Source organism: Arvicanthis niloticus, chromosome 14 (genome assembly GCF_011762505.2).
Source record: "Arvicanthis niloticus isolate mArvNil1 chromosome 14, mArvNil1.pat.X, whole genome shotgun sequence".
Taxonomy (NCBI): Eukaryota; Metazoa; Chordata; class Mammalia; order Rodentia; family Muridae; genus Arvicanthis; species Arvicanthis niloticus.
The window spans coordinates 35,929,820-35,956,326 of NC_047671.1; the positions used below are offsets into that span (position 1 = coordinate 35,929,820).

The 26,507-nt window shown below is 40.2% G+C and overlaps 1 protein-coding gene and 1 pseudogene across 2 annotated transcripts; one reads left to right on the forward strand and one right to left on the reverse strand.

Annotated features, from left to right (window-relative positions):
* Positions 1-9,033: 9,033 nt before the first annotated feature.
* LOC117719608 (small ribosomal subunit protein eS1 pseudogene) lies at positions 9,034-9,814 on the reverse strand (annotated as a pseudogene).
* A 3,349-nt stretch (positions 9,815-13,163) lies between these two features.
* Positions 13,164-26,155, forward strand: Lox (lysyl oxidase). 2 transcript variants are annotated; one of them, XM_034518082.2, is made up of 7 exons: positions 13,166-14,181; positions 14,510-14,618; positions 15,881-16,018; positions 17,508-17,664; positions 21,025-21,120; positions 21,454-21,569; positions 23,004-26,155. In XM_034518082.2, the coding sequence occupies exons 1-7, from the start codon at positions 13,569-13,571 to the stop codon at positions 23,008-23,010; spliced, it is 1,236 nt and encodes a 411-aa protein (XP_034373973.1). In that variant the 5' UTR covers positions 13,166-13,568; the 3' UTR covers positions 23,011-26,155. The 2 variants fall into 2 exon arrangements, with proteins under 2 accessions (XP_076768772.1, XP_034373973.1); XM_076912657.1 differs by lacking the exon at positions 23,004-26,155 and having other exon boundaries at positions 13,164-14,181; positions 21,454-21,573.
* Positions 26,156-26,507: the final 352 nt, after the last annotated feature.

Genomic DNA, 26,507 nt, shown 5'->3' on the forward strand with positions numbered 1-26,507 from the left:
CTGCAAGTCACTCACTAACCACACCTAGAATAGCATTTCTTGGGCTCCGAATGAGGCACCTACCACAAATTTATCTCCTAGTGGCAAGGATCCTGAGTCAGAAAAATCCAAAACTGGTTTGATTTCAAGTCTCCCAGTGAGAGCTATGTTCTGAAGCCATTTAGCTTTTCAGCGAGGAATAAAATACTACATTGCAAGAATAGGCAGTGCTCTGTTCCTTCTCTCAGTTCTGACTGTAGGTTATGAAAAAATATCAGAGAAACAGCAGCTGTGTGGACAGGTTAAAAAATCAAGGTCAGCACCCAACATGAACAGTAACATTTTCAGAATTCTTTGTCTGACAGCCTCACATCATGTTCTGTAAAAGTGGGCCTTCATGGTAGGCATTCTATTCTCAAAATTACCTTCTTCTTTCCCTGTAATACTTCGTTGGCTTTGAGTATTATTTCCCAAGTCATTGGCTTTTGTGTTGGGGCCATTTTTTCCCTTTAAAAGTATTGTAGGGATGATCTTGGAGGCATGAAAGTATTTAGTTCTAGACATTATCATGCTTTGACTCCCAAATCTCAAAAAGTAGTGCCTAACATGGAACTCAGATAAAACTTTAAGGCCAAGATGAGACAAATGGGACATTAATTCAGTAAAAACAAAAATCATCCCAGAGGTAATTTATTAACAGAAATTATGAGCTCTCCAAGAATAATGTCAAAATAGTGAGCTCATACTTAGCACACAGCAAGTCTTCAAACAATGTCTAGGCATGACATTTGGTATCAACTTCTAGTTAATGTGAAATAAACATTTAATGTTTTGAAGAGACCTCCGTTTTTATTATAGTGTTATGACCTATATATCTTTTTTTAGTAAATAATAAATAATAATAATAATAACTTACTTTTTTAGAGATCTTAAAAGAACTTTGGGGTGGATAGGTGTGTTGTCTGCATGTGTGCCTGGGAACCATGTGCATGAATTATCAGAAGAGGCCAGAGATGTTGTTGGATCCTCTGGAACTGGAGTTAGAAAAAGTTGTTAGCTGGCATGTAAATGCTGGGACTTAAGCCCATGTCTTCTGGAAGAGCAACTGATGCTCTTAACAACTGAGTGATCTCTCCAGTCAAGGTAGTATTTTATTTGATTATCCCTTAGTATCTCTAGAATTTATTATTTCTTCTAGTCATCAAGTTGGTAATATCAACTTTGATAATATCCATTACTAATAAGGAAATGAGTAGATTTTGTCAGTGTTTTCACTACTCACTTCTTTGATCCAGAGTAATAACAAAAATGCATAAATTATCTTTTTAAACCTTCTTTTGATTTACTTATTTTGTTTGCAGGAATGTTTTGCCTGCATGTATGTTTGTGCACCATGTACATGCCTGGTGCCTATGGAAGTCAGAAGATGGCATCAGATTCCCTAGAACTGGCGTTATGAATGGTTGTGAGCCACCATGTAGGTGCCAGAAATCAACCCAGGTCCTCTGCAAGTGCAGAGCCATCTTTCCAGCCTCATTAATTGACTTTCTGTTTACTTTTTGTTTCTACAGCTAGTTGTTGGAGTTTCTTTCACTTTCTCTTTGAAATGCTTTAATGAGCACACATTGGGAAAAGACTCCATTGAGGAGACAGTTCTCAAAGTAAACACAGTCTGAGGCAGTCATGTGTGGATTCTCTCTGGAGTTGGCTTGAACCATCAATAAATAACCACTTAGCATCTTACATATGAAAATGTCATCATGTGGACTGCAGCTGGTGTTGCTCTTAGCATGGCTACGCTACCTTGAAAAATGGGTCCCAGAATGTTTGAGCTATTTCTCAATGCTCACAAATGTTTTCTGTCTAGCGGGCCTTATATTTTAATGTTAGACCACCACAGATTATCTCCTTTAATTCACAGTTCACTGAAAGGTCAATGCTGGTATTTCCCAAAATTGTTCTAATACAGTCCATGTAATAACCAGGGTCCTACAAATACAGGAAAAAACTACTCAGTTAAAGAGTTGTTTAATTCACAAATGAAATTGAAGTAGCCTTTTCAGTTTCAAGTTGTGCCCTTGATCTATTTACCATAAAAATCTGTCTATAATAATGCTGTATTTGCCTTCTGTTTACATTAAGAAACATATACATTTTTGGTATATATAAATGTGAGGGCATAATTCAAGCCAAATCAGTGGGATCAAACATCTAAAGCACTCAGAATAGTACTAGCATGAAAAATGTAAGCATTTTATTCTGGTTCCTCAAAAAATGACTGAGAGAAGTTCAAGAAGACCCAAGTAAACCAAATAATATGCCATGACCTTGGTTGGCATATTTCTATTTCTTAAATGCAAATTTTCACATTTTTCCATAGGTTCAAGTTAGTTTCAATCAAAATTCTAGTTGCTTTTTAAAATAGAAATCACAAATTCTTTCTAATTTTTTTTGTATGTAAATACACAGGACCTAAAACAGAACACTACTGAAAAAATAATGTTGGAATATTTCTACTACATGATCTTAAGACTCACAGTAAGCTACAATAATCAGAACAGTATGGTTTGGGTATAAACACATTTGTAAACAGAGTACAGGGACCAGAAATTTATCTATACACATAAGGCACTATCCGGTTGATTTTATTGTCAGCTAGGCACAACCTGGAATCATCTGGGGAACCTCAAATGAAGGAATCATCTAGATCAGGTTGTTCTATGGACATGTTTGTGGGAATACTAGTTGCTTTTCTGTTACTGTAACAAAACACCAGGACCAAGGCAACTTACGGAAGGAATAGTTTATCTGGGCTTAAGTTCCAATGGGATAAGAGCACTTGATTTCACCTTGTGGCTATAGAGACTGGATCAGGATGCTGGGGGCTCCCATCTTCAAAGTAAGGACAAAGTAGAGAAGCAGCTGGGAAATGACCTGTGGCTTTGAAATCTCAAAGTCTGCCCCAAGTATACTCTTAGCAAGGCTACACCTCCTAAAAGTACCTGTCTTAGCTAGTGCTCTATTGCCCTGAAGAGATGCAATGATCCATGTAACCTATGCGATGAAACATTAAATGAGAACATTGCTTACATTTTCAGAGGGTTAGTCCATGACCATCATGGCAGGAAGCACGGCAGCAGACAGACAGACATGGTGCTGAAGCAGTAGCTAGAAGTTTTGATGTGCAGAAAGGCAGGAAGGAGAGAGAGCAGGAGAGAGAGAGGGCAGGAGAGACAGAGGGGGAGGGGAGGGGAGAGGGAGAGGGAGACAGATGGGGGGAGGGAGGGGAAAGGGGATGGGGGAGGGGAGAGGGAAGAGGGATTGGTCCTAGAGTAGGCTTTTGAAACCTCAAAAAAAAAACCTAGTGTAGGCTCTTCAAAACTTTGTAACATATCTCCAAAAGTCCACACCTCCTAATTCTTCCTAAACAATCCAATGACTTCAAGCCAAATGTTCAAATATATGCACAATAGAGGTCATTCTCACTCAAACCACCACACTGCCCAAATACAGCCACCAACTAGTGACCATTATTGAAACAGCCAACGTAGAGGGAACATTCCCATTCAAACCACCAGAGTGGGAGATTGCCTTGGTTGCTTATGGGAGAGCTAGGCTGTAGGCTGTATAATCCTGAGCTATGTAGGAAAATTAGCTAAGCATGGGCTTATGAATGAAGGAGCCGGAGGGTGAGCAAGCAAGCCTCATCCTTCCATGGTTTCTGCTTCAAGCTCTTGCTTTGCGTTCCTGTCCTGACTTTCTCAATGATTGTTGGACACGCAATTATAAGCCAAATGAGGCATTTTGTTTTATCTTAAGTAGTTTTTTGTCAGTGTTTTATCACAGCAACAGGATGAAACTAAAACAGGCGTATTGATTTTTGACAAAATGTGCCTAGGAAAAAAGTAGTCTTCACAATAAATAGTACTGGCTAAACTGTTTGTGTAAAGAAACATAATCCTTTACTCTTACCTCATATTATATATTTAAAAAGGGTTTGAAAGAACTATAAACCTAAACATAAAATTAAAATTGAAAACTCTCAGACAAAAACATGAACAACAGTCTTTTTGACCTTGGGCTGGAATAAAATGTCTTAGAATTTAAAAAACACTAGTCACAAAATAAAATAAAATGAATTCAAACTTATCAAGATTATAAGCATCTATTTTTTTTAAAAAATGATGTCATTTAAAGAAGGAAATAGTAATCTCACAGATGTAATTAGTTCTTACAATGCATGTCTTATGAGTCTTGGAGAGTTTGACTAAACTATATTTTAAAAGCCTTTCTATAACCAATGAACATGGAGAGAGAAAATCCATGACACAGCTGATATAAAGTAAATTTGTATAGCTACTTCACAAACATGTAGCACATGTAAAACAGTACATTGAAAATTCTCAAAATCATCAAGGAAATTCAGATTAAATGACAATAAGAGGAACTGGAAAGATGGCTTAGCAATAAAAACACTTGCCAAGGAGCCTGATGAACCCACATGGTAGGAAACAAATCCTGAAAGGTGACCTCTGACCTTCACACACACATACACAGTGCAACAAGTGCATACACCCCCAACACACATTCACAAAATAATTAAGTAAATATGAAAATTATATTAAGGCAATATAGGGAATGCAACTGAATTCCAAGTGCTATGAATGGAGAATTTTATAAAAAGTATTTAGAACATCCGACAGGTCCTCACAAAGTTAAATATGTACATGTTCTAAAGATATGTCAACTCTGTCTCTAAATGTTTACCCCAAAAGACATGAAGGTCTATGCACAGGATAATTTGTAGGTGAATACTCCCAGCAGCTTTATCCATAAACTGAGTACGAAAACTGCAAATGATGACGTGTTCCTAGTAATGAACTGCTGTGAAGAACACTCATGAGCTGCCGATGGAAAAATAGGATAAAGTTTACAGACCTACTTCTGAGCAAAAAAGCATAAAATTAATACAGGTTGAAAAAAATCAAAACTGTAGGTTAGTGCGTTGGAAGCAGGTGAGCTCAGGGGTAGTTTCAGGGATTACTCAATGCCTCCCTTGTAGCATCGGAGACATTGACATACATATTGTTAAAATTCATGAAGCTATATGCTTGAAACTTGTGCATCTTATTTTATGTGAATTGTAGATTATAAACAATGATTTGTGTCTTAATCTTCATTCCAGATTTTAAAAAACAGACTGCTGTTAACTACCTTCAGAAAACTCATGTTGTAGTAGATGGAGGTTAATGCAGAGTCACAAGTGGTCACCATGATAAGAGAAAGTGACAGAGGTGGGCTTGTCCATAAACAGGGCACCTATTTATCACCCCCAAGTCTCAGAGAAGGCACAGAAGAGGAGGCAGAGGATGTATGAGCCAGAGGTTGGGGGCAGGGCAGTGAAGCAGCGTCTTTTGGACACACAATGGCCATTGCGCTCATGACCTCACTGCAGCTGTGGCTAACTACACAAGTCCTTCACAAGACTGGGCCTATTACTATTCCATCGTTCATGAGGAAGGAGCTCACAAGGTCCCACCCCTCACTGAGGGTCTGTGGTCAGAAAATGAGTGCCAGGAGGTACTCTTTTCTTTAATGGTGTAGCCAATGATAAGTAGACAATCCCACCTATGCTCATACAAGCAACTGTACTTAAACTCAGTGGGACATGGACACACATACACACTAACACATCACCATCATCATCACCATCATCATCATCAAAGTAGCAGGAGGGACCTTGAGCTTCTTTGGAAAAAGCATGGTTTTAGCAGGAGGAAAAAAAAAGAATATGAGAGGGTAATGAGGAAGGTTAAAATTACCAAAATTCAAAATATATATGTGTATAAAATTGTCAAAGAATAAAAATATTTGAAAAAAAACAAATAATGGCTCCTTCCCCCATGTTTCTAGAAAATGCCTTTCAGCATGATTGTCTGTGTACAAAGAATCTTTGTCTCCATTTAAATTCTACCGTTTAAATGCCAAGCAGTAATGCCAATTACCCTCTATTCGGCGCCTAATAAGAGCTAGATTCTCTGTCATGCACTTATAAACATTGCATGCTAGCAACAGAACCCTTCAAGATTGGTTTTATCATCTTGATTTTTGGTGGAGAAATTCAAGACTCAGAATAGTTAAGTAATTTGTTCAAGGACTCGTTGTTACACATTGCAGGGACTGTCTGTCTCCTGCACGCATCTTCTTTCTACTCAAAGCCTCTTTCCAGCCAATTTGCATATCAGATCCCAAAGTCATAGGCACAGGATGATAGTCACTAGTCACTGCCAGTCTTGTAATTTAATCGGCCTGGCCCCAATCTCCCTGCCATGTAGCCTTTAGTGAATCACACAGGGTAATTCTTCCAACAGTTAAACAAAAAGAAATAAAATAAAAGAAGCAATTGTCTCTCTTCTCTCTACACCCCATGGCAGGATTTAATATTGTGGTTTATGACAATGTAGATCTGGGTTCAAAAGTCAGTGCTGCCAATATTTAGTAAGCACATTGCTTAATCTTACTAACGCTTTGGTTTCTTATCCATAAAACAAAAACCATAAATAACCATGTCACAAGATTGCTATGAGGATACAATGGGGCAGTGCATTAAAGCACAGTGCATGCTGCCGTGGACATAGTAAGTGACAAGAACTGGAAATCATTATTATTGATGATAATAAGGACATAAATAAATAAATAATAAATAAATAAATAAAGCATAAGGACAGTCTTACCAGCTCAGTTACATAAGCATCAAAAATTTCTTAGCCGCAGATCATTTTGCATGTGTATAAATGAAAATGTCACTCAATATTAATTTATGATCGATGTATTCAATAATTTTCTGATATTACATTGTTACAGGCCCTTGAACTATCAACGATCGTCAGAAGAACATAGAAAGCATTGAAAACTCAAGTTTAAGTGGTATGTCTTATGCCCATAACTAGCCTAGGCTAGCGATCTAGATCTTCAGCTATGCTTTGTGTTGCGTTTGTCCCTGAACCTTCTAGAAATGATAACCATAATTCATGAAGAAAACTGAAATGTAGAAGAAAAAATAGGTAGAGGGCAGAGAAACCCAAGCTTGCTGTAATCCAGTTCGTGTTAATTGGCCTTCTTTGGATGATCTTCATTTACAGATTTGGCTCAGAATGTACATGTCCCAGGTCCCGAGTTCAACCTGAAACAAAGAAGGCTTTACGTTTCCTGTCAAGCGCAAATAGGAAACAAGTTACTAAGCTGGTGACCATTTAGTAGAGGAAGGAAATAATCATAAAACATGAAATAATAAAAGAACGTAGCAACTTAATTAACCTCTTGTGAGACCGTACTTACGCTTTCACTAAAGGTGTTCCCTTACATGGCCCCATCAAATCTTTCTTCTCTGCCTCCACCCTGATGCACTGACCACTTTCAAATGTTCTGAAAACATCATGTGTAGAACAAGTTCCAAGAACCTCCTTACAGCGTTCATAGTTTGTTATCGTGTTCCTCTTGGGCTGCAAAGGAGAGCTGTGCACATGCATCAGTTTAAAGAAGAGAGATGCCTGTTGGGGAGATTGTCTATGGTGAAAGTGCCTGGGATAAGCATAAGTGTCTTCCTGATACACATTCCTGCATAGCAGAAGACATATAATGTTAGGTTAATGGGCAGTGTGGAGGATTATGGGGGGGGTTGAGGGGCAAAGAGGCCAGAATGCAGAACTCACTGTGCACCCTCACCTATCGAAGCCCTGACACAGTCCACGACACCTACAATTGCCCTTTTTCTGTCACTGGACTGTCACCCAGCCCAATCAAGTTACTTGGACTTCACTTAGGAGTGGTTTTGCCAAGTGGTTGACTATTTTTGTGGTCAATATAAACAAATTACTTTGCCTGAGTCACTATGTTTCAAAGGCCCGTTCTCCTCTCATGAGGCTCTCTCTCTTTCCATTTTTCCATTTTGCTAGGCTGACTAACATCCTTTACTTAATCACATATGGATAACCATTAAAGGCAGCAGGATAAAGTACTTTTCTATTCTCCAGACTTAAATTCCACTTTTTAAAAAAAAAATTTTTTTTTAGGAGTCCCAAGGGGATAGGTACCCAAGCCAGATAGACTTAAAATTCATTATTTCTGGCCTATTTCAAGCCGGTTTGTTTACTTATTTTCTTTTTTGGTTCAGTCTTGACACACAGACAAATGTGTACCAACTGTCTACTTTTTATATTTGGTGAATACCTGGAAGTGGCATGTGGCAAGGGTGCTGTGGAAGGAGGGTAAACTTGCTGTTAGCTTTCAAGTCCACCGGCCAGCCTCCCTCTACTCCAACTGGAAAAGGTTGGGGTACTGTATCTCACTCTGTTACTTTTTCTGATTGTCTCAAAGAATGCGTTCCATACCTCCATTCAACTCTCAGTTCATTCCTTGTATGTTAGCTGTCCTATATGCTTCTTTTCCTATTGTTGTCTTTTTACAGTTAAACTTTCCACTTTTTTTTTTTTTTTTGCTTTGATTCCCTTCGATGTGGTAAAACCATGGGGTGACAAAACTCCCACAAGCCATCAACTTTACTGAACAACAAGACTCATATATGCTTCCTCAGCTGCACGCTTTTCAGTTTCTATTTGTGTGTGCATGTGTGCGTGCATGCGTGCAGTTGTCCCCAGAGGGCAGAAGAGTCAGATTCCCTGGAGTTGTAATTTCAGGTGCTTATGAGAAGCCTGATTAGTTCAGGAAAACTAAATTGGGTTCTCTAGAGGAACAGGATTTGTACTAAATCTCTGAGCCATGTCTTCAGCCCCCAATCCAAAGAAGTGATGCCCATAACCTGCTCCCTTGATTATGGAGTTATTGTTCTGTTTCGGATAATTCAGAGGTCCTGCTCTGCAGTTTTACCTTTCTGGATAATTCCTTATCCTGTGAATATAAAGTTATCTAGCAAATTCTGGAGACACAACCTTTTAACTTTTCTTTTTTTTCTTTTCACAAATAGGACTTTTTATTTGTCACTATTAAAAGTCTGGATTTTAAATGGATTCTTGGACTCAGTTTGTACCCATCCGCTCACTCAACTTCAGCAACTGCCTCGCCCTCAGCAGTGAGTACTACACCTTCAGCATGACTCTCCATGAGCCCTCTCACCTCCAACATGGAGTTCATCAGCATTTTTACTTTTCTGATGAAGACATCATGGAGAGAGTGAATGGACTGGCAGGTTTCCTCTGTCTTTCCCATTGCTTTCTGTGACCAATTTATTCACCACTTCCTTCAAGCCATTTGTCGGCACAGTCCCAAGTCACGGTCTCCCATCTTCTTCCAGGTCTGAAGGGCCTGCTGGTGTGCACACAGGACATCTTATGTATCTGTTGTTGCTTTGTGTGTGGGGGGGGGGGAGGGGGGGTGAAACTAAGCCAGAATGGACAAATCGAACAACCACCGGTTGTCATGACATCAGTATGAGCTTGAATCATGGTCTGCTCGTCTGCTTTTTAACCATGGAACACATTTCGTCCTGGGTATCATCCATGCCATGGAGGTTAGCCAGTTTTTGCCCTACACCTCCTCAGTAACTAGCTTGAATTTTCTAAATACAACTGTGTTACTCTGTAGATCAGCAAAGCTTACCTCAAAAAAAAAAAAAAAAAAAAAAAAATGACCCTTGAGGCCATCCAGTGCAACTTTGGTTCCTTGAAGCCTTGTGCCTACTGTTTCTTCAATGTGTCTAATATTGAGCACAGCCAGAGCTTCTATCATACCAGTCTTTCTTAGAAAATGGACCAAGCACTTTCTTCTTAACTCCCTCCTTGCTGCCTTTCACCAGGCACGTGTTCTTGCTGACCTCCATGGTGCTGCTCAGAGAGGCAATGTGGAAAGTACAGGCAACTTGCGAGACAACTTAGATGAAGCTGGGCAGGAATAACTTTTATTTCTTAGTAGAAAATAGAACCATGCTTTCAAAAAAAAAAAAAGGAATTTGGATGATTCCCTCTTTTATGTCATATACAATAGCTCTGTCCACAGAAAGCTGGTCTCAAATTGGGATCAGCTGTGTATCTTACCAAAGTTAAAGAGCAGGGGGCATCTTGATACAGCTACAGCTACAGTTACTAAAATCATCATAACCACTATGAGTATTATTTGTATTAACTTCAGTGGTGAGTGCAAAAAGACTGGTTTGTCTAATTTTGAACACAGAGGTTGCCAATCAGAAAAGAACACAACGCGTAGCTGCATGGTCTCACCCCAGGGTCACAAACACTATTGTCCTCAATGTGGTGGCCACATGTTTCCTTTCTTTCTTTTCTCCCAGCTAGTTAAGTCTTAAGCAAGAGAATTTGGAGGAAATGAAAGGGGGACAAAATGAACTATCTTCTCTTCTCTTACGGCATTTAGAGCATGCACCAATGGACTGAAGTTGTGTGTCTATGTGAGCATGTGCGTGTTTAATAAAGAAAATAAACAAAACACTTTGTTACTGTTCTGACTAGTTATTTCTGTTTGCATGAAGCAAACTGGGAGAAAATGACCAGCCTCATCTACTATAAAGGATCATGGGTACAACTCATTTGTATAGTACACTACCTTGTAAAGTATATATGTGTTCATGAAATACTAAGTAAATGTGCAATGAAATTTCACTGATGGAAAATACTTAAAAAGTGAAAATTGTTTCCCGTAGGCTTCACCTTGTAGAGACACAAAAAGTTACCCAATATTTTAAAGTCAAAATGGTCATAATGAAAACTTTGCAGTGAATGAATTGAAAATAGGATAAATTGGATATTCAAGAAAATCAGAGAGTTTGGGAACTTGAAAAAATACGTTGAAGACAATTTGGGCTAATTGCTAAATCTTACCAAAACCCAAGAACCAAAGAAAATAAAAATACACATACACAGAAGCATCTCTCCTTCCTTTCCCTCCCTCTCCTGTTCCTCTCACCCCACCCTCCATTTTTTCCTTCCCTTCCAAGCACCAGAACTGGAAACAAAGGTAAGATAACTGAGATTCAGGACAAACTTTCTACCTTCCTCATAGGAGCAGCTTTGATCTTATGCTCTACGTTGACCTCCACAGCAGAGGTCTTTCTCCAGAAACCTGTGGTCAAGTAATAACCATCTCAGTCATTCCCTTCTGGAGGTCAACTGCTCACAGGCAGATGTAGAGCTCTCTTCAGATGAGAGATAACTATAATCAATCTCTTCTTGTTTCTCCTTATGATTTCTTTTGTCTATCCAAATTATATACATCTGAGCTTTCTTTCTTTCTTTCTTTCTTTCTTTCTTTCTTTCTTTCTTTCTTTCTTTCTTTTTGGTTTTTTTATTGGTTTTTGGTTTTTTTTAAACTCTATCTCCCTTACCAGATCTAGAGAAAGTCAGTAGTTAATTATAATCCTTGTAGATATCCAGTAAAATGACAACTAGTGTTATCTTAGACATAGCTTTGTTCAGAAAAGAATTCAATGTGGACTTGCATGAGGGAATTTGTTCTTAAAGCTTATCTTCATCATATAAGCAATAGATTTGCCACATGTGGGCAAAATTCTGTGTCAAGGAAGGTATGTGGTCATGTGCAGGCTCCATCTAACTTGACTCCACAAGCCAGGCTCCTTACCCTGGACTCTCTGTCATGTGATTTAACTAGCTGAGAGAAGCAGCCCCACCCTCCTCTCTGCCAAACATGATTCTTCTGTGGCAGAAGACAGATCCTGACAACATTAATCCACAAAAGAATGCACTAGAAAGCCCGAAGGAAAAGCTAAAGACACAAGACTTGTCACTTTTTCTAGTAGTGGGTAGAGGAATTTTGTTGACCATGTGACCACCTTGACATTCAAATTCTATGAAGATAGCTTAATTAGGGCAAATCCAGGCCTCATGACCAGTTCTTGAAGTGAAGAAATCCCATGAATGCCCTGTCAGTCCTACCACACTATGTGGGGGGTAGATAGTTCCTGGCAGTTGAAAAAAAAAAAAAAAAAAAAAAAAAAAACAGAAAGAAAAGGGAAAAGGATAGGAAGCAGTCAAACCAGCAGATACCACCCTTCCTTATGAGGTGATCAGTTATGGAAAGACAGGCTAAGAGGTGAGAATTAAGTGTGTCTAGACCACAGCTCAAGGATGGGACCAATAAAATGGGCACTAAAATCTGGCGTTGCCTAGTAGTTTAAATAGGACCACTCAGTAGCATTTTTTTTTTCTTTGAATTCGGTCCAGAACTTCCCAGACCCTGAGTAGGACACGAGCAGCTGCTCTATTGAGCATCTCCAGTTAATCACCCTCCTACTCGTCTCCTGGCCACACCTACTGCCTTCTTTGAACTAAACTCTCAACTCCAAAGCTTTTTCTCCTGCAACACGTTTGTTTAGATTGGAAGATGAATTGAAAGCTGCTGAATGCTTTATTGAATTTCAGTATTTAACATCGGTAATTTGATTTTAAAATGTGAAGTCAAACCTCCTTATTAGACACAAGAGAAAGCAAGAAGTCAGATAAAAGGTCTACGTGAAGGGACCTCTGAGCACCACCTAGCCCTTCTGGCTCTCTGGTACACAGTAGGGATGAAAGAATTCTTGCCACTTCAAGTGCAAATTGGGCTGGTTCTTTTAAGACAAAAAAGGGAGACTGAGACGGGCTTATTCACTTTTTCAACGTAGCAAACTTCGTTCCCTGCAAATTTTCACTTCGGTTATTAAAATATTCACTGTAGGAAACAGATTTGTAACCCATTTCTCATATTACCTAGAGCCAGAAAAACAAAATTTGATATCCTGGGGTTTATTCGCTGAGGGCGCTTCCCATAAAAGTGGGGTGAGTGTGCATTGGGAAATTTGTCTGGTTAACTCCTTTATGGATAAGCGTTAGTCACAGCCTTCCCCCATCCCAACGCACACAGTTTGGCCCCCATCGCTCTCCCCACCTCCTGCTTCCCGCCTCTCCAGGGCTGGTGACCTAATAGCATTTTTCTTCATGCATATTTTGGCTTGAGCCCATGGCCTGGCTGCCTTCGTCTGTCTGAGTCTTTTGAAATTCCTGCATGTTCGGCCCAGATTAAGTCGAGTGTGTCTCAGGATGTGTGTTCCGTTTTGTTCTCTCCCCTTAACTCTCCCTGTGCAACGTGTCTGGGGAGGAGGGGAGGGGGCGGGGAGGGGAGGGGACGGGAAGGGAGGGGAGGGAGGGGCAGCGTGGAGGAGCTGTCCGCCTTGCACGTTTCCAATCGCATTACGTGAACAAATAGCGGAGGGGCAGCGGGGCCAGAACGGCTTGTGTAACTGCAAACTTGTCAGAAAGTTTAAAAATCTCTCCTCCTTCTTCTACTTCAGACACTGTGCGCTCTCCGGGACCGTCGTGCGCCGCTCCCCATCGCCTTCCAGGACTGGGAAAGGGGAGAGGAGGACGGTGCCACGTCCGACGGCCGCCTGGGCTGGGGGCAGGGTCTGCCGTTCGCCCTTGGCACGACTCCCTGCGACCCATTCCCGCGCCTCGCCCTCCCCCTCCCTGCTCGAAGAGGTCTCCCTCCTTCGGGGGATCTGAGTCCCGTCTTCATTTTTTTTTCCTCCTAGCCACGTACTCCACGAGAAGGGACAAGCCGGGAGCACCATGCGCTTCGCCTGGACCGTGCTCCTTCTGGGGCCGCTGCAGCTCTGTCCCCTTCTCCGCTGCGCCCCGCAGACCCCGCGCGAGCCGCCCGCCGCCCCGGGTGCCTGGCGTCAGACAATCCAATGGGAGAACAACGGGCAGGTGTTCAGTCTGCTGAGCCTCGGGGCGCAGTACCAGCCTCAGCGACGCCGCGACCCCAGCGCCACTGCCCCGAGACCCGACGGCGACGCCGCCTCACAGCCGCGCACGCCCATTCTGCTGCTGCGTGACAACCGCACCTCCTCTGCCCGTGCGAGGACGCCAAGCCCGTCTGGAGTCGCCACGGGTCGTCCCCGGCCCGCTGCCCGCCACTGGTTCCAAGCTGGTTTCTCGCCGTCGGGGGCTCGCGATGGAGCCTCACGGCGTGCAGCGAACCGGACTGCGTCGTCACAGCCTCCGCAGCTCAGCAATCTGAGGCCACCCAGTCACTTAGATCGCATGGTGGGCGACGACCCCTACAATCCCTACAAGTACTCCGACGACAACCCCTATTATAACTACTATGACACGTATGAGAGGCCCCGGCCCGGGAGCAGGTACCGACCTGGATACGGCACCGGTTATTTCCAGTACGGTAAGCACCCCTAGGTCCACGGTAGGTACCGGCCATCCTGGCCGCAGGTCGGTGCTGTCTAGACGTGGCGGTCTGGGCGCGGCGGCGGAATCCGGTCCCCGCAGACTCAACAACTCCCCCCACCCCCCCCCCACCCCCAGCCTGTCCCGCCAGCTCTGGAATCTGATGGAAACAGAGCTTCTGGCCCCAGCGGCTTCCTTTTCCCTTTCCTTCCTAGCCCGACTTCCCCGTTCTTCCACACACTCAGTCCCACCCTACAGAATTGGTGGGCGAAAGGTGACAAACAGAATACTGGAGTCAAGAGGTCATCAGCTTGTTTTATCTTTAGGTCTCCCGGACCTGGTGCCTGACCCCTACTACATCCAGGCATCCACGTACGTCCAGAAGATGTCTATGTACAACCTGAGATGCGCTGCGGAAGAAAACTGCCTGGCCAGGTATATGGATTTCCACAGCCCAGTTCCAGGTTTTGATCCTGGGATCCCTCCCGTGCCTAGTTTTTGACTGCTATTCAGCGCAGACAAGGGCTAGGAAGTGGGACAAGGACTGGGAAGTGGGACGTGACCTCCTGGACATGCTGACTTGGAGAGAAAGTTAATTTGGAATGTTTTTATGGGTACCGCCTCAATGAGAGTGGCATATGGGGGAGGGGGAAAAAACCCTTATTCTGGTGACTAGGTCTCAGATTCTTTCCCAAGATACCTATTAGGCATTAATGCCAACTTCTTCCAATAACTTTATATAAAACACAAGTTCAACAACGAACAACATGGTGTGGGGGCCGGGGGCGGCAGCGCGGGGGGGGGGGGGAGATGAAGGAAGCACTTATTATTCTCTAATGATCTAGGGGTGTATTCGTTACGGTGTCCCCCTGCCACATTGGTAAAGAGCACAATCCACATTTTTTTCAGGCGGTGATTAACTGGGTTGTTTTGGTATAAGACCACAGTCAAGAGTTTTGTTTTCCGTCAGTCCCAAAATAAAATAGCTATTCTGGTCTCGGAATTCTTTGATTCTGCAGCTGGCCACCAGTAGAGGGAGCACAAGATGTTTGTGTGGTTCTGGTAGTATGCTAAGTAAAATGGGTCACTAACATTCTAACACAGAGAGACCTGTAAAAAAAAATATAGTAGCGTTCCAGGGATGTTTATATGAACCTTTATTCCATGTTGACTTTTTACAACAGTCAGGCTAAGGGAAGAAATCCAAGCTTGTTTGCGTTCCTTATGGCATGATCCACACCACTGAATGCTGAAAGATAGATATTAAAGACACTCCCTCAGTTTGGTAGTTGTCAAGTATAAAGTTATCTATTTAAAGCTAGGTATATGGTTTTAGAGTATTTCTCCACTTTATATCTTAGATATATCAAGTTATTAATAGATACCTATGGATCTTTTGGGCATGGGATCATTACTATAGCAATTTTACAGTTTTTAGATGAGGAGTCTCTGTAACCTCTTTAGTATAAATCTTAATCTCAATCTCTCTGGGCTTTTACTGTTATTCTTCATTCACTCATTCACCAGATAGTCACTATGTGTTTATTCTTCCAGGACTTGACAGGAGCTCAGGATTGGCTCCTTGAGTTGAAAGGCTAGTTGGGGAAGGGGGATGCCAGGACCATGTGATGGCGAGGTGTTCTATTTTGTTTTCCCTCCATGTTCAGTGGATCTAATGTTTCTTTCTAAACTCACAGTTCAGCATATAGGGCGGATGTCAGAGACTATGACCACAGGGTGCTGCTACGATTTCCCCAAAGAGTGAAAAATCAAGGGACGTCTGACTTCCTACCAAGCCGCCCTCGGTATTCCTGGGAGTGGCACAGCTGCCACCAGTAAGTGGATGGGCTTCTCATCTGGGATGCTCTTAATTTTTTCAGATGACCTTTTCAGATGTCTTACCTAAGGCTAGAGGTTTGGTCTTATTTATACTTAGAACTTTTTCTATGAAGTGTGATATCATCAGAGAATGTTAAACCTAAGATAGCCTCTTTACCGCTAAATCAATTGGAAACTGCAAGTCAGGCTCATTAAAACGATTGAAAGGACAGAGAATGGCTGCCAATAGAATTGACTCTTATGTTAAAGTGTCTGCTGTAGGCAAGACCATCTGCAGTTGGTTAGCCTTAAAAGGCATTTAATAAAAGCATGGCATATTTTACCTAAAGGATTTAGAGACTATTCTCAGTGAAAGATAGACTTCAGGACCCAATTCACTTCTACCTTTTGAAAGACCCGTGTTAACCCCAGAGTGGTTGCCCTACCCTTTCTAAATGTAACGGTTTTAATTTTTAAATTACATGTGGTTATGCCATCGCTTCCCTGGATAATGTGCTCAAGTAGTCAATGCCAGGAAATCATGATGTGTGGTCTCCCACTTACAGAAATTCAAACCCATTCTCATTGTAGCTCCTCCCCCACAGGAGAAGAGGAAGAGCTCAAAGCCTTCTGTTTAAAGAATAGAGAAAAGTGGACTTTAGCCACATAATTTATGTATTAGAATAGAAATATTTTATTTTGAAATAGAAGTTTGCGTTACTTCAATAACAGTGATAAAGATGATGCTGTCGCTTCCCCTTCACATTTCCAGGGATTTTATGAATGTTGCAACTGTAGGTTTTAGAATCTCAGAGCAAGCCTTCCAGAGAATAGTTCTCTTTTGAAATCGTCATCACATCACCAATATCAGCAGTGGCCGTCAGAGAAAATACACCAGAAACTGCACAGGTTCCAAGCACAGATAAACAATTGTCTATATTTAATGTTCAAACATAAAACCAGTATAAAAGGATAGATATCACTGTGTCTTTCCCGGGTAGTAAAGTTAAAACCTTGCAATGTTCTTTTAAAAGTATGTGGCATGAATATCTCTTTAAGAAGATAAATTTGGGAGCCAGGCACGGTGGCACATGCCTTTAGTTCCAGCACTTGGGTGGCAGAGGCAGGCGGATCTCTGAGTTCAAGAGTCTACAGAGTAAATTCCAGGATAGCCAGGCTACACAATTACAAGAGGAAATATTTACTTGCAGAGGACCCAGGTTCGAGTCCTTGTACCCACATGGTGGTTCACAAATCACCAGTTCCAAGGGATTAGTAGCCCCCTTCTGACTTCCTCTGTCACCAGGCACAAAAATGGTGCACACACTACTTGTAGACAAAACATTCACACACATGAAATAAATAAATCTTTAAAAAAAAAACACCCAAGAAGATAAATTTATCCTGTTTGAATTTGTGAGTATAGCACAAGTAAGTTATTTACCATCCTCATTGTCTTTTCTATGTGCCACTGATGGCTGTGTCTTTTTTTGTGTGGGACATTAGACATTACCACAGCATGGATGAATTCAGCCACTACGACCTGCTCGACGCCAACACACAAAGGAGAGTGGCTGAAGGCCACAAAGCAAGCTTCTGTCTGGAGGACACATCCTGTGACTATGGGTACCACAGGCGCTTTGCGTGCACCGCACACACACAGGTAGGCTGGTACCCTGACATCAGGAGCACACAGACATCCAGAGAAGATGACAACATCTTCTTTTTCTTTCCTCCAGCCCTTCTTTTTTTTTTTTTTTTTTTTTTTTCAAAATATTTTGTTTCATTTTAAGGTTACCTTATCAACACAGAAAGTAGTTGGGAAAAGGCAGATGACTGGGTGGTGCTTTTAAAGTGTTTCCAGCTGTATGTGTAACCCCTGCTGGAGATCACAGGAGGTCAATGTGAATCTTTTCTACACAACACAGTGAAACTTTCCTAATACACATGAGTGACTTATAACATCTGCCTTCATCCTGTGTTCTTCAATTGGCTATAATAACTGTTGGCAATATACATCTGTTTTCTCACCTGCAAAACCATTTTGTTTTCTACCTTCGTGCTTAATATGGAATAGTGCTATTAAGTTAGAACAAAGAGTTGAAGCCAGTTTCTTAAAAATACTTTAAACGGCATCACTTTTAATAATGCAAGTAAGAGCAGAAAGACACATTTCTTGCTCGGGACATGTATATTTAAACCTCCTGTGTAATTAATGTCAGATGTCCTTTGGATGGATTTGTTTTTAATAGTGCTGAGTTAAGCGCTATTGTATGTCTTAGAATTGGAAAATGTGTGTCAGTTAAAAGCTATGTCGGTATTTCCATCCAAAACCCTAATTTGTAAAAGGACATCATAATTTTACTCCAGCCTAGCTCTTGGCAAATAGTTCCTGAATGTACATTACCCAGGGCTCAAAGACAGTCTTGGGAAGCAGATTCCAGGACTGTGGCCGGAAGCTTTTTGGTGACCTACATGTGGTGACCATACTTTTTTCCTCTGGGCTTAGCTCATCAAAGTGGTTAGACAGGGAAACGGTTATATTTAACATAGGTTGGGAGGGGCAGGACATATGCTTTAAGTGAAAAATGTAACACACCCATATATTAAGCATGTAGCCTAGCCATGCAGGGATTGCATTCTCATTCAGTGATCACCCCTAGAGGAGCTGGAGCATGTTATTTTCCGTGTTCTTAAAATGACACACGTTGATTGTCTCTCTAAGGTAGAACACTTGCATGGAGGGGAATGCGTATTTCTGCCACAGAGGCAGAGACACCCCTATTCACTCATGTAATCTCACTTTTTTTTAATGCAGTAGCTTTCTTGTTTATCCTTCTCTGTGCATGCTTTAAAAATTCTTCACTAGGTCTTGTGTTGTAAGTGATTTATGTATTTCTGTTTTGTAATAGTCCTTTGAACAGACTTCATTTATAGAAAAAACATTCACATAGTTCCCTAATATTGACTTTTATTAGTTTTGTTATACTAGTAGTGTCTCCCTTAAATGTATATAAGCATATAACTAGGTATAACTTATGCAAATATATTGTATATAATACATAGAGCCACGTGCTCTAAGATCACAAATTTACATACAAAATATATGCACAATTAAAAATAGTCCCATCACACTCATTGACCAAATGAAGCAAACAGGTATGTTTTGCTGAAAGCGATCAACACGTTTAGATAATTGAGAATGAAGTTATATTTTCAATTTATTTTCACATTTGACTCTGCGTACATGAAATGTCTACCTGCTTAATGGCCTTGGCAACTTTAGGCATTTGTTTGTTACTTCAAATAAGCAAAGCTCAAAATTAACATATTCTGCCAGCTGGTGAATTGTAAAGTAATAGTGTCAGCCAGCTGTTTGCGTGCACACACACACACACACACACACACACACACACTTTTAAAATTGTGTAACCTAGGCTGCTGTCAGATTCAAGGGCTTAAGTTGTCATCTAGCAATTGGGACTATAGGTGTGGGCCAACAGAGCTAACATCAGCATTTTCCAAACACTTCATTCATTGATAGTTGCATTACTTATATCTGTCTTGGATGGATATCTAGTCCAGTGCACTATTTAGAAGCCTGTGTGAGACAGCAGTAATGGTTGTGGCAGCAGCTACTGCTTGCTGAGTGCCTTTGGTGGCACAATCAGAAAAGGATTCCGAAAGTCCAAAAGTTCTTCCTTTTGCATTTCCTGTTCAACACATAAAATGAGAACGGATGTAGCTGGGAATCCAGGTGATTATGGCTCTTGCTCCTGTGGTTCGAGTAATTTCGAGTTGGCCTGTCTGTGCTGTCCTGTGCTATGGATGGCAAACTTCCTCACTCTTCCCAAATCCTGCTGCAGCCAAACCCACATCACTAAAGTATGTAGAGATGTTTTTGCCATCTTTGTTGACCATAATGACCTTAAGCTCCAAAGCAAACCCAAGTGACAGTTTTAAATGGCGCTGCTGAGTTCAAAGGATTGTCACATACACTATTTAATCAATTTTGGATTATCAGAATAGAAGTGCAATAGTTAAACATTCTCATGAGGAAATAGAAGATACTCATTGCCCCAGTAGGAGCAAATTTCTCTAGATTCATGATAGCAAGAAGTGTATGTTCCTGGCATTTTTCTCCTGGCAGCCTTGTGAGATACCCACTGACTTGCTGGTGGAAATGCCTTAGCAGGTGGACTGATGCAGCATTGGGAATTGGGCATATATTCATCCTTCTGACTGAACAAAGATCTCACTGTTTATTTGAGAGAAGGAATGTGATAGCTGAGAAAAAGCATCCTGGACCTTGTTTATATAATCCTGAAATTCAGTCACTGTCCAGCTGTTTGCCCTGAATCAGTTATTTGATCTTAGCATGGCTCAGGTTCCCTGTCTATAAAATGGAGATAGTAACACACCTGTCTCATGCAATTGTGAGAACTGACTTACAATATCTAGTTCTTTCCTCAAAAGGTGCAAGGTTGTAAAATGAAGTAATGTGCCCTATTTCTGAAGTCAAATAATATATTTGAAACGTTTGGGGTTAATAATAATAAGCTAGTTATTCAAGGATGCAACTAGCCTGGACCCCCTACTTTTAAGGGGATTTCTATAATATGATTTCAATATGGAGCAGAAGAGGATGGATGCAACAAAGCTACACAAGACAAGATACCGCGGCCATCCAGAACACAGGAAGGTCATTGCAGGGAGTCTCACTGATAGGACACTGGAATTGAGTGACTATGAGACCTTCCTTCCTGATGTGCTTGCTACTCCTGAATTGTGCTGATGGCCTATTTTGTTGCTTAAGACTATTTTCCACTGGTGAACATTGTTACTTCATGTTCCAACCTTGCAGCTTTTGAAGAACTAGCTATTGTAAGACTGGCTAAGGTGTGTTATGGTTTTTGTATCCAATTCTTGGAGGTACTAAATCAAGGTTTCAATTACAGATAATATCATATAGGGAGTCTGGCCACACCCTGCCACTTAATTTTAAAATGTTTTCTGATTTCAGGGATTGAGTCCTGGATGTTATGATACCTATGCAGCCGACATAGACTGCCAGTGGATTGATATTACAGATGTACAACCTGGAAACTACATTCTAAAGGTAGAGCCTTTGAAGACATGTAATTTAGCACTACAATTTAATGCACTCCCTTTTTTCTGGATTCAAATATTAAATAAGTATGTGCTTGAAAGTAATTAAACACATTTCAGAATAATTTTTAAGCAATCCATGATATAATTTTTTTAAAAGAAGAACTTAGGGAGATTTACACAGCTTCCTTTTGTAATATATCCAGTATGTTTAACTACCGCTTTACTTAAACTTCTTGCTGGGCACAGCTGAGCCCCTTGTTAATAATTTCACTTATCAATATAGAAATAGGAGGGGATAACAGTATACATTCTTTCATACCATGCCATTTTTCTCATTCAGGTCAGCGTAAACCCCAGCTACCTGGTGCCTGAATCAGACTACAGTAACAATGTTGTACGCTGTGAAATTCGCTACACAGGACATCATGCCTATGCCTCAGGCTGCACAATTTCACCGTAAGTATTATCTGACAAGCTAAGTGTTTTTTTTTTTTTTTTTTTTTTTTTTTAACAAAGAGGTTCTTAATTGATTTTAACAAGCTGTATTGATCAGATAGAAATATAAAGTTAATCAAAGTTAATTAAACTTAATAAAGTAAACATCATACTTAATCTATGAGTGAGAAATGAGAAATGCTCAAAGGAGGAGCCGCCCCTCACCTGGAGGACAATCATACTTGCTTCTTACTCTGACTTTCACCTCCAAGTTCAGAAGAGAGATTTCCTCAGACCGTGATTGGAGAGTGCCTTCAGGACAGCATGTGGTTTCGGCTTTGAGAGCTCTCAAGTACAAAAGTAGAGCCAGGAAAGAGCATGCTTGTAGGGGTCAGAGCCATGGGCAACTGCAGAGCAGGGGCGAATTGCAGGCAGTGTTTGCAAAGGCAGCTTCCAGTTGATTTTGTCAGCTGTGCTCCGATCAACAGGATAACTGAAGAGCAAGCTAAGAATTTTGAGCTTCTTTCCGGACACCACGAGAAATCTGACGTTTTTTTTGAACGGGAGTGTAGTGCATCTGAAGCTATGTGGACAATCTGATGGCTATGAGTGTATGACCTCATGCTGTCATTATAGGCTTCCCCTCTCCTCCAACTCTAATGACATGTCACTGTTAGTTTAAGACTGGTTGTTTTTCATGCCACTTAGAAGATATTTGAAACCATTCTGGTGGGATGTAAAAATCCACCCAATAATTTGGTGTGTTCCGTTCATGTAGCCACTCCTCAGTTTTCCCAGATGTCTCAGGCCTTTTTCCACTTTTGCAGTGCTATGACTGGGCTTTCTCCTCACGGAACTTGTTGTGTGGAGATTACCAGTTTATGATTTGCCCCCTAATGTGTTCTTCCTTACATGACAACCAATGATCAACATTTCAACACAATGATAACTCCTTCGTGGTCTCTGTTTCTATCTCTGCCCATTAATGTGTCACTCTGTACCAAGAAGCATCCAGACAGAGAAGGACAAATGCAAGACAGTGCAGAAGTCATGAGTATGCTTCCTGTGCAGAAGTCATGAGTATGCTTCCTGGTGAATGTATCAGTCTTGTTCCTTAGGATGAGCTCACCTGCTTGGGTGCTAGATCAATAAGTTCTGCTTGACTTTTTCTCGTTTCAATTTTAATTTTATTCGTTTATTTACTTATTTGTTTGTTTTGTCTTTTAAAAATTCAGACAGTGGACATCAGGCATGTACTTCATATTATTGACATATTCCTTCCCTCGGATCACTGTTAAATCATGTTCTAATCATAATTTTACAAGGTGATAGTTGCTGAGGCAGAGGGAAATTGCTACACCATGTTTTGAAAAGGCTGACTAAAATGTTACTTGTTGTGTGCACTCATGATATTATCCTGCTAATAACCTGTCCCATTGTGTTTTCTTAACCTAGGTATTAGAAAGAAGCCCACCTCCCAATGGATAAAGCAGTACCTGGTGTTTGGACATATGAAAACTCTAGCTTAGCTTAAGTACGAAGGATTTACATATTTTAAAAAGCAAACAGAAAACAACAAAGGAGGTTTTGTTTGGACTCTTTCACAACAAATCACATAACTGGATTTTGAGTGTTTAAATAGGCATTAATTTGGCAAATTTTAAATACTTATTCATGTTGTTTTATGAATTAACAGTGTTTCAATTCTGTGGGTGCATAGGGGGATCTTTCAAAGAACTCTGAACTTCTTATCTTCTTTTGAAATTATAGTACAAAAGAGAAAATGATATTTTGATGAGTAAGTCACAATTTGAACGGATTATTTTCTAAAGTGCTGAAATCAGCAAAACAATGATGATGAGCTAATATTTGCCTCAACATATATTGATTTTTAAAACGGTGTTCCTATTGTGTAAACAGAAATGGATACACTTGGTGCTGAGGAAGGTCAAACACCTAACTATTGTTGTCACTAAATATAGCTCTACAGCAGAGAGATGGCGATATATGTATTCAGATAGTTACATCCCTTATATAAAATTATGTTTACATTTTAGAATTACTAGATAATTTTCTTTCTGTTAATTGCTTAATTTCACTCTGACTTGAGTCAACTTCTGTTTTGGAATGAATTAGAAAATTCCAAATTCCTGTTTGATACTTGTTGCTATTTCCCCCTCCCCCACTACGCCTAGTTTTTCTGTGGACAGAAATGTTTCATGTGGCAATCTTTACATTACCATTGTGAAGTTTCACAGCATAGAGAAATCATTACAATGACAGGTGTGATAAATGGAAAGCTAACATGCCCTGCAGCGCGTATTTTACTATTAGTCAGAATTAAGTCACTGCTGACACAGCAATTATACAATGAATTCCTAATATCACAACCATATTTCAAATACTGTAAAAACAAAAAATACTGGAAAACCTTTTTAGATTTTTTTTCAACTCTACTACACTTCTGAAATGTTCAGCTATTAGGGGGAATGTTTATATATATCTCCACCCATAATAGATGACCTACTGGGTGCAATGCAGGGCCATCATCCTAGACTCTTCAGGAATTGGGTGTACACGTTTTTTTGTGCGTGTGTGTATTTACAAAATCCAACCCCAATTAGCGAAGCACATAGCATTGCATACTTGAGAGGTTGGCGAACAAGAGAGAATCAGGTCCTTTCTGCAAAAACGAGGACCGTGCCCCACAATGAGACCGCTGTGACCTTACTTAAAACTGTGAAACTGTGTGCAGCAGTAGAATTTGGAGACTCTTAAATTCAGAAGGTGCGGAAAGAAATCAAGTTAGACTTTTGAACTCTTGGTGCTTACCCTGAAGTTTTCTTCCATTTACCAGCATTAAAATCTCAAGTAAGGTATCTCCTGTGCCAGAACATGTCAGGTAGACCTAAGTGAGCTGGAATCCCGTCTTATGTGTCATAGAGTTGTAAGAGCTACAGTTACTAATCATGATACTGTATACTCACTGCGGCAGAGCAAGTGGGAGGGGCCAGAGATGGGCAGTCGACAGGGGCGGACAGCGCGGTACACATAATTCTCATCCGCCTGAAAGCACACTTACCCATAAGCGAATACAGACAGAACTTTGATTGAGCTGGTATCTGATCGATAGGATTGCTTCTTTGATGTACCTCTTTGCCTTAGCTAGCGCTTCAGTTCTGATACTGTAGAACGATCCTTTCAAATTATAATCATTCTAATAGAGATATTTTAATATACATGCTTTTAAAAACAAAACAAAAACTACTGTCAGTATGAATACTGAGCCAGACTGGCATACATAGTTTTAACATCTTGTCTTAATAAGATTCTTAACTCTATAATATGGCTTTTAGATATATAGGATAATAATTTCAATGAGACTGTTCTCTTTACTCAACATTATATTAGGGACAGTATAAGCCAGGCACTTACCTGCTACACATTGGAAAATAAAATGACTGTCCCCAACCTTAGTAAGTATGAAAATTAGGCTCACCTTGTTTCATTTTTAACTGCTAAAAGTATGTCTACAGAATTTTAAATTTAAGCTCTACTATTTGTCATGGCCATTTTTTATTTTCCAAAGATTAAGTTAAAAGTTATTCATTATATACATGTATGTATTTCTAATAATTAAAATACCTTTCAAATCCAAGGAATGTCTTCCTTTTAAATGTAATTTGGTCTTTTTATTTGATTTTTTTTTCATTTAAGTGGCTGTTTATCTGTGAACATATCTTTCCTTTCCACGATTTAAAAACACTGAAAATCCTAAATTTAAGAATTTCCTATCTTTAACCCTCGGGAAACTGTCCTCCATTTAATTGGTGTAGAATAATGATAAAAATCCCAAGCTAGCCTAACCAAACTCTAAATTTTTAGAAGTACTAAGTGAGAATGACACAAATCAAGGATTGAAAAGCTGGGCTTTCCACTAACAAAGGCCGTGAAGAAATGGAAGACAGAATAGTTAAGTCTACTCTTTGACATCTGAGTAGTATCATGATATGGAGACTGCAGACTCTATCTCCAGTGGGACCATGGTATAGCTTGCCTAGTTCCAGAAAATTTTCTTCACATTTTACATAATAATTTAATTACAATTCCCATCGAATTATTCCTTAGGCATTCTTTGTAACAGTAGTGTGTTGCTCTTTAAAATATTAACATTAGACACATGTATGAACATCATTCCCTATGTTCACTAAAATTTCCTCCCCACTGATCATTAGTCTTCAGCAGATTTTATGAAAATACTGAATTCTTAGTCAGATAATATTCTAGAAATAATTTTGCTAACAGTATATTAAGTAATAAAACAACTCACTTTGTGTATGTTTCATTTTTTTAATTCACATAGACAATATTTTTAAAAATCAATGGCTTAAGTTTTATTCCAAGCTACCCAGAGTCCTAGCCAACTTTTGAACACAGATTTTGTTAGCCTTCAAGTTTAAACGGTGCTGAATTGTCTTAACTTGAATGTAAAATGGATTAAGGCTTAGCTCATGGGATGCAAGCATTTAATATATGACTGCTTTCTGTGCACTAGGGGACATGTCATTTGGTGTTAAATTGTCCATAATAAAGTTCAGTTTCTCCCAGTTGTTTTTCTGAATTGTTATTTGTAAACACATTGGTAACTTGTTTGAGGACCTTTGATTTTAAATGTCCAGACACAGACTTTATGGTGCCTTCTCACACCCTATTTATCATATGCTGTAACTGCATGTTTACATGAAAACTGCCTTGAGTAAGTGATCTCAGTGTCTAACATGGCCATTCGCTGTTACCTACAAAAAATAATCTGAAATTCATTTTTGGTTAAAACATTATAGCCATGTATATGGTTGATAGTCTTGTTCAAGTGCCTTTTTATAGTAAATTTTAGTTTTGAAATTATAACTACATAATTTCCCCTTTCTCTTTTTACCCTCCAACACATCCCTCACCCTG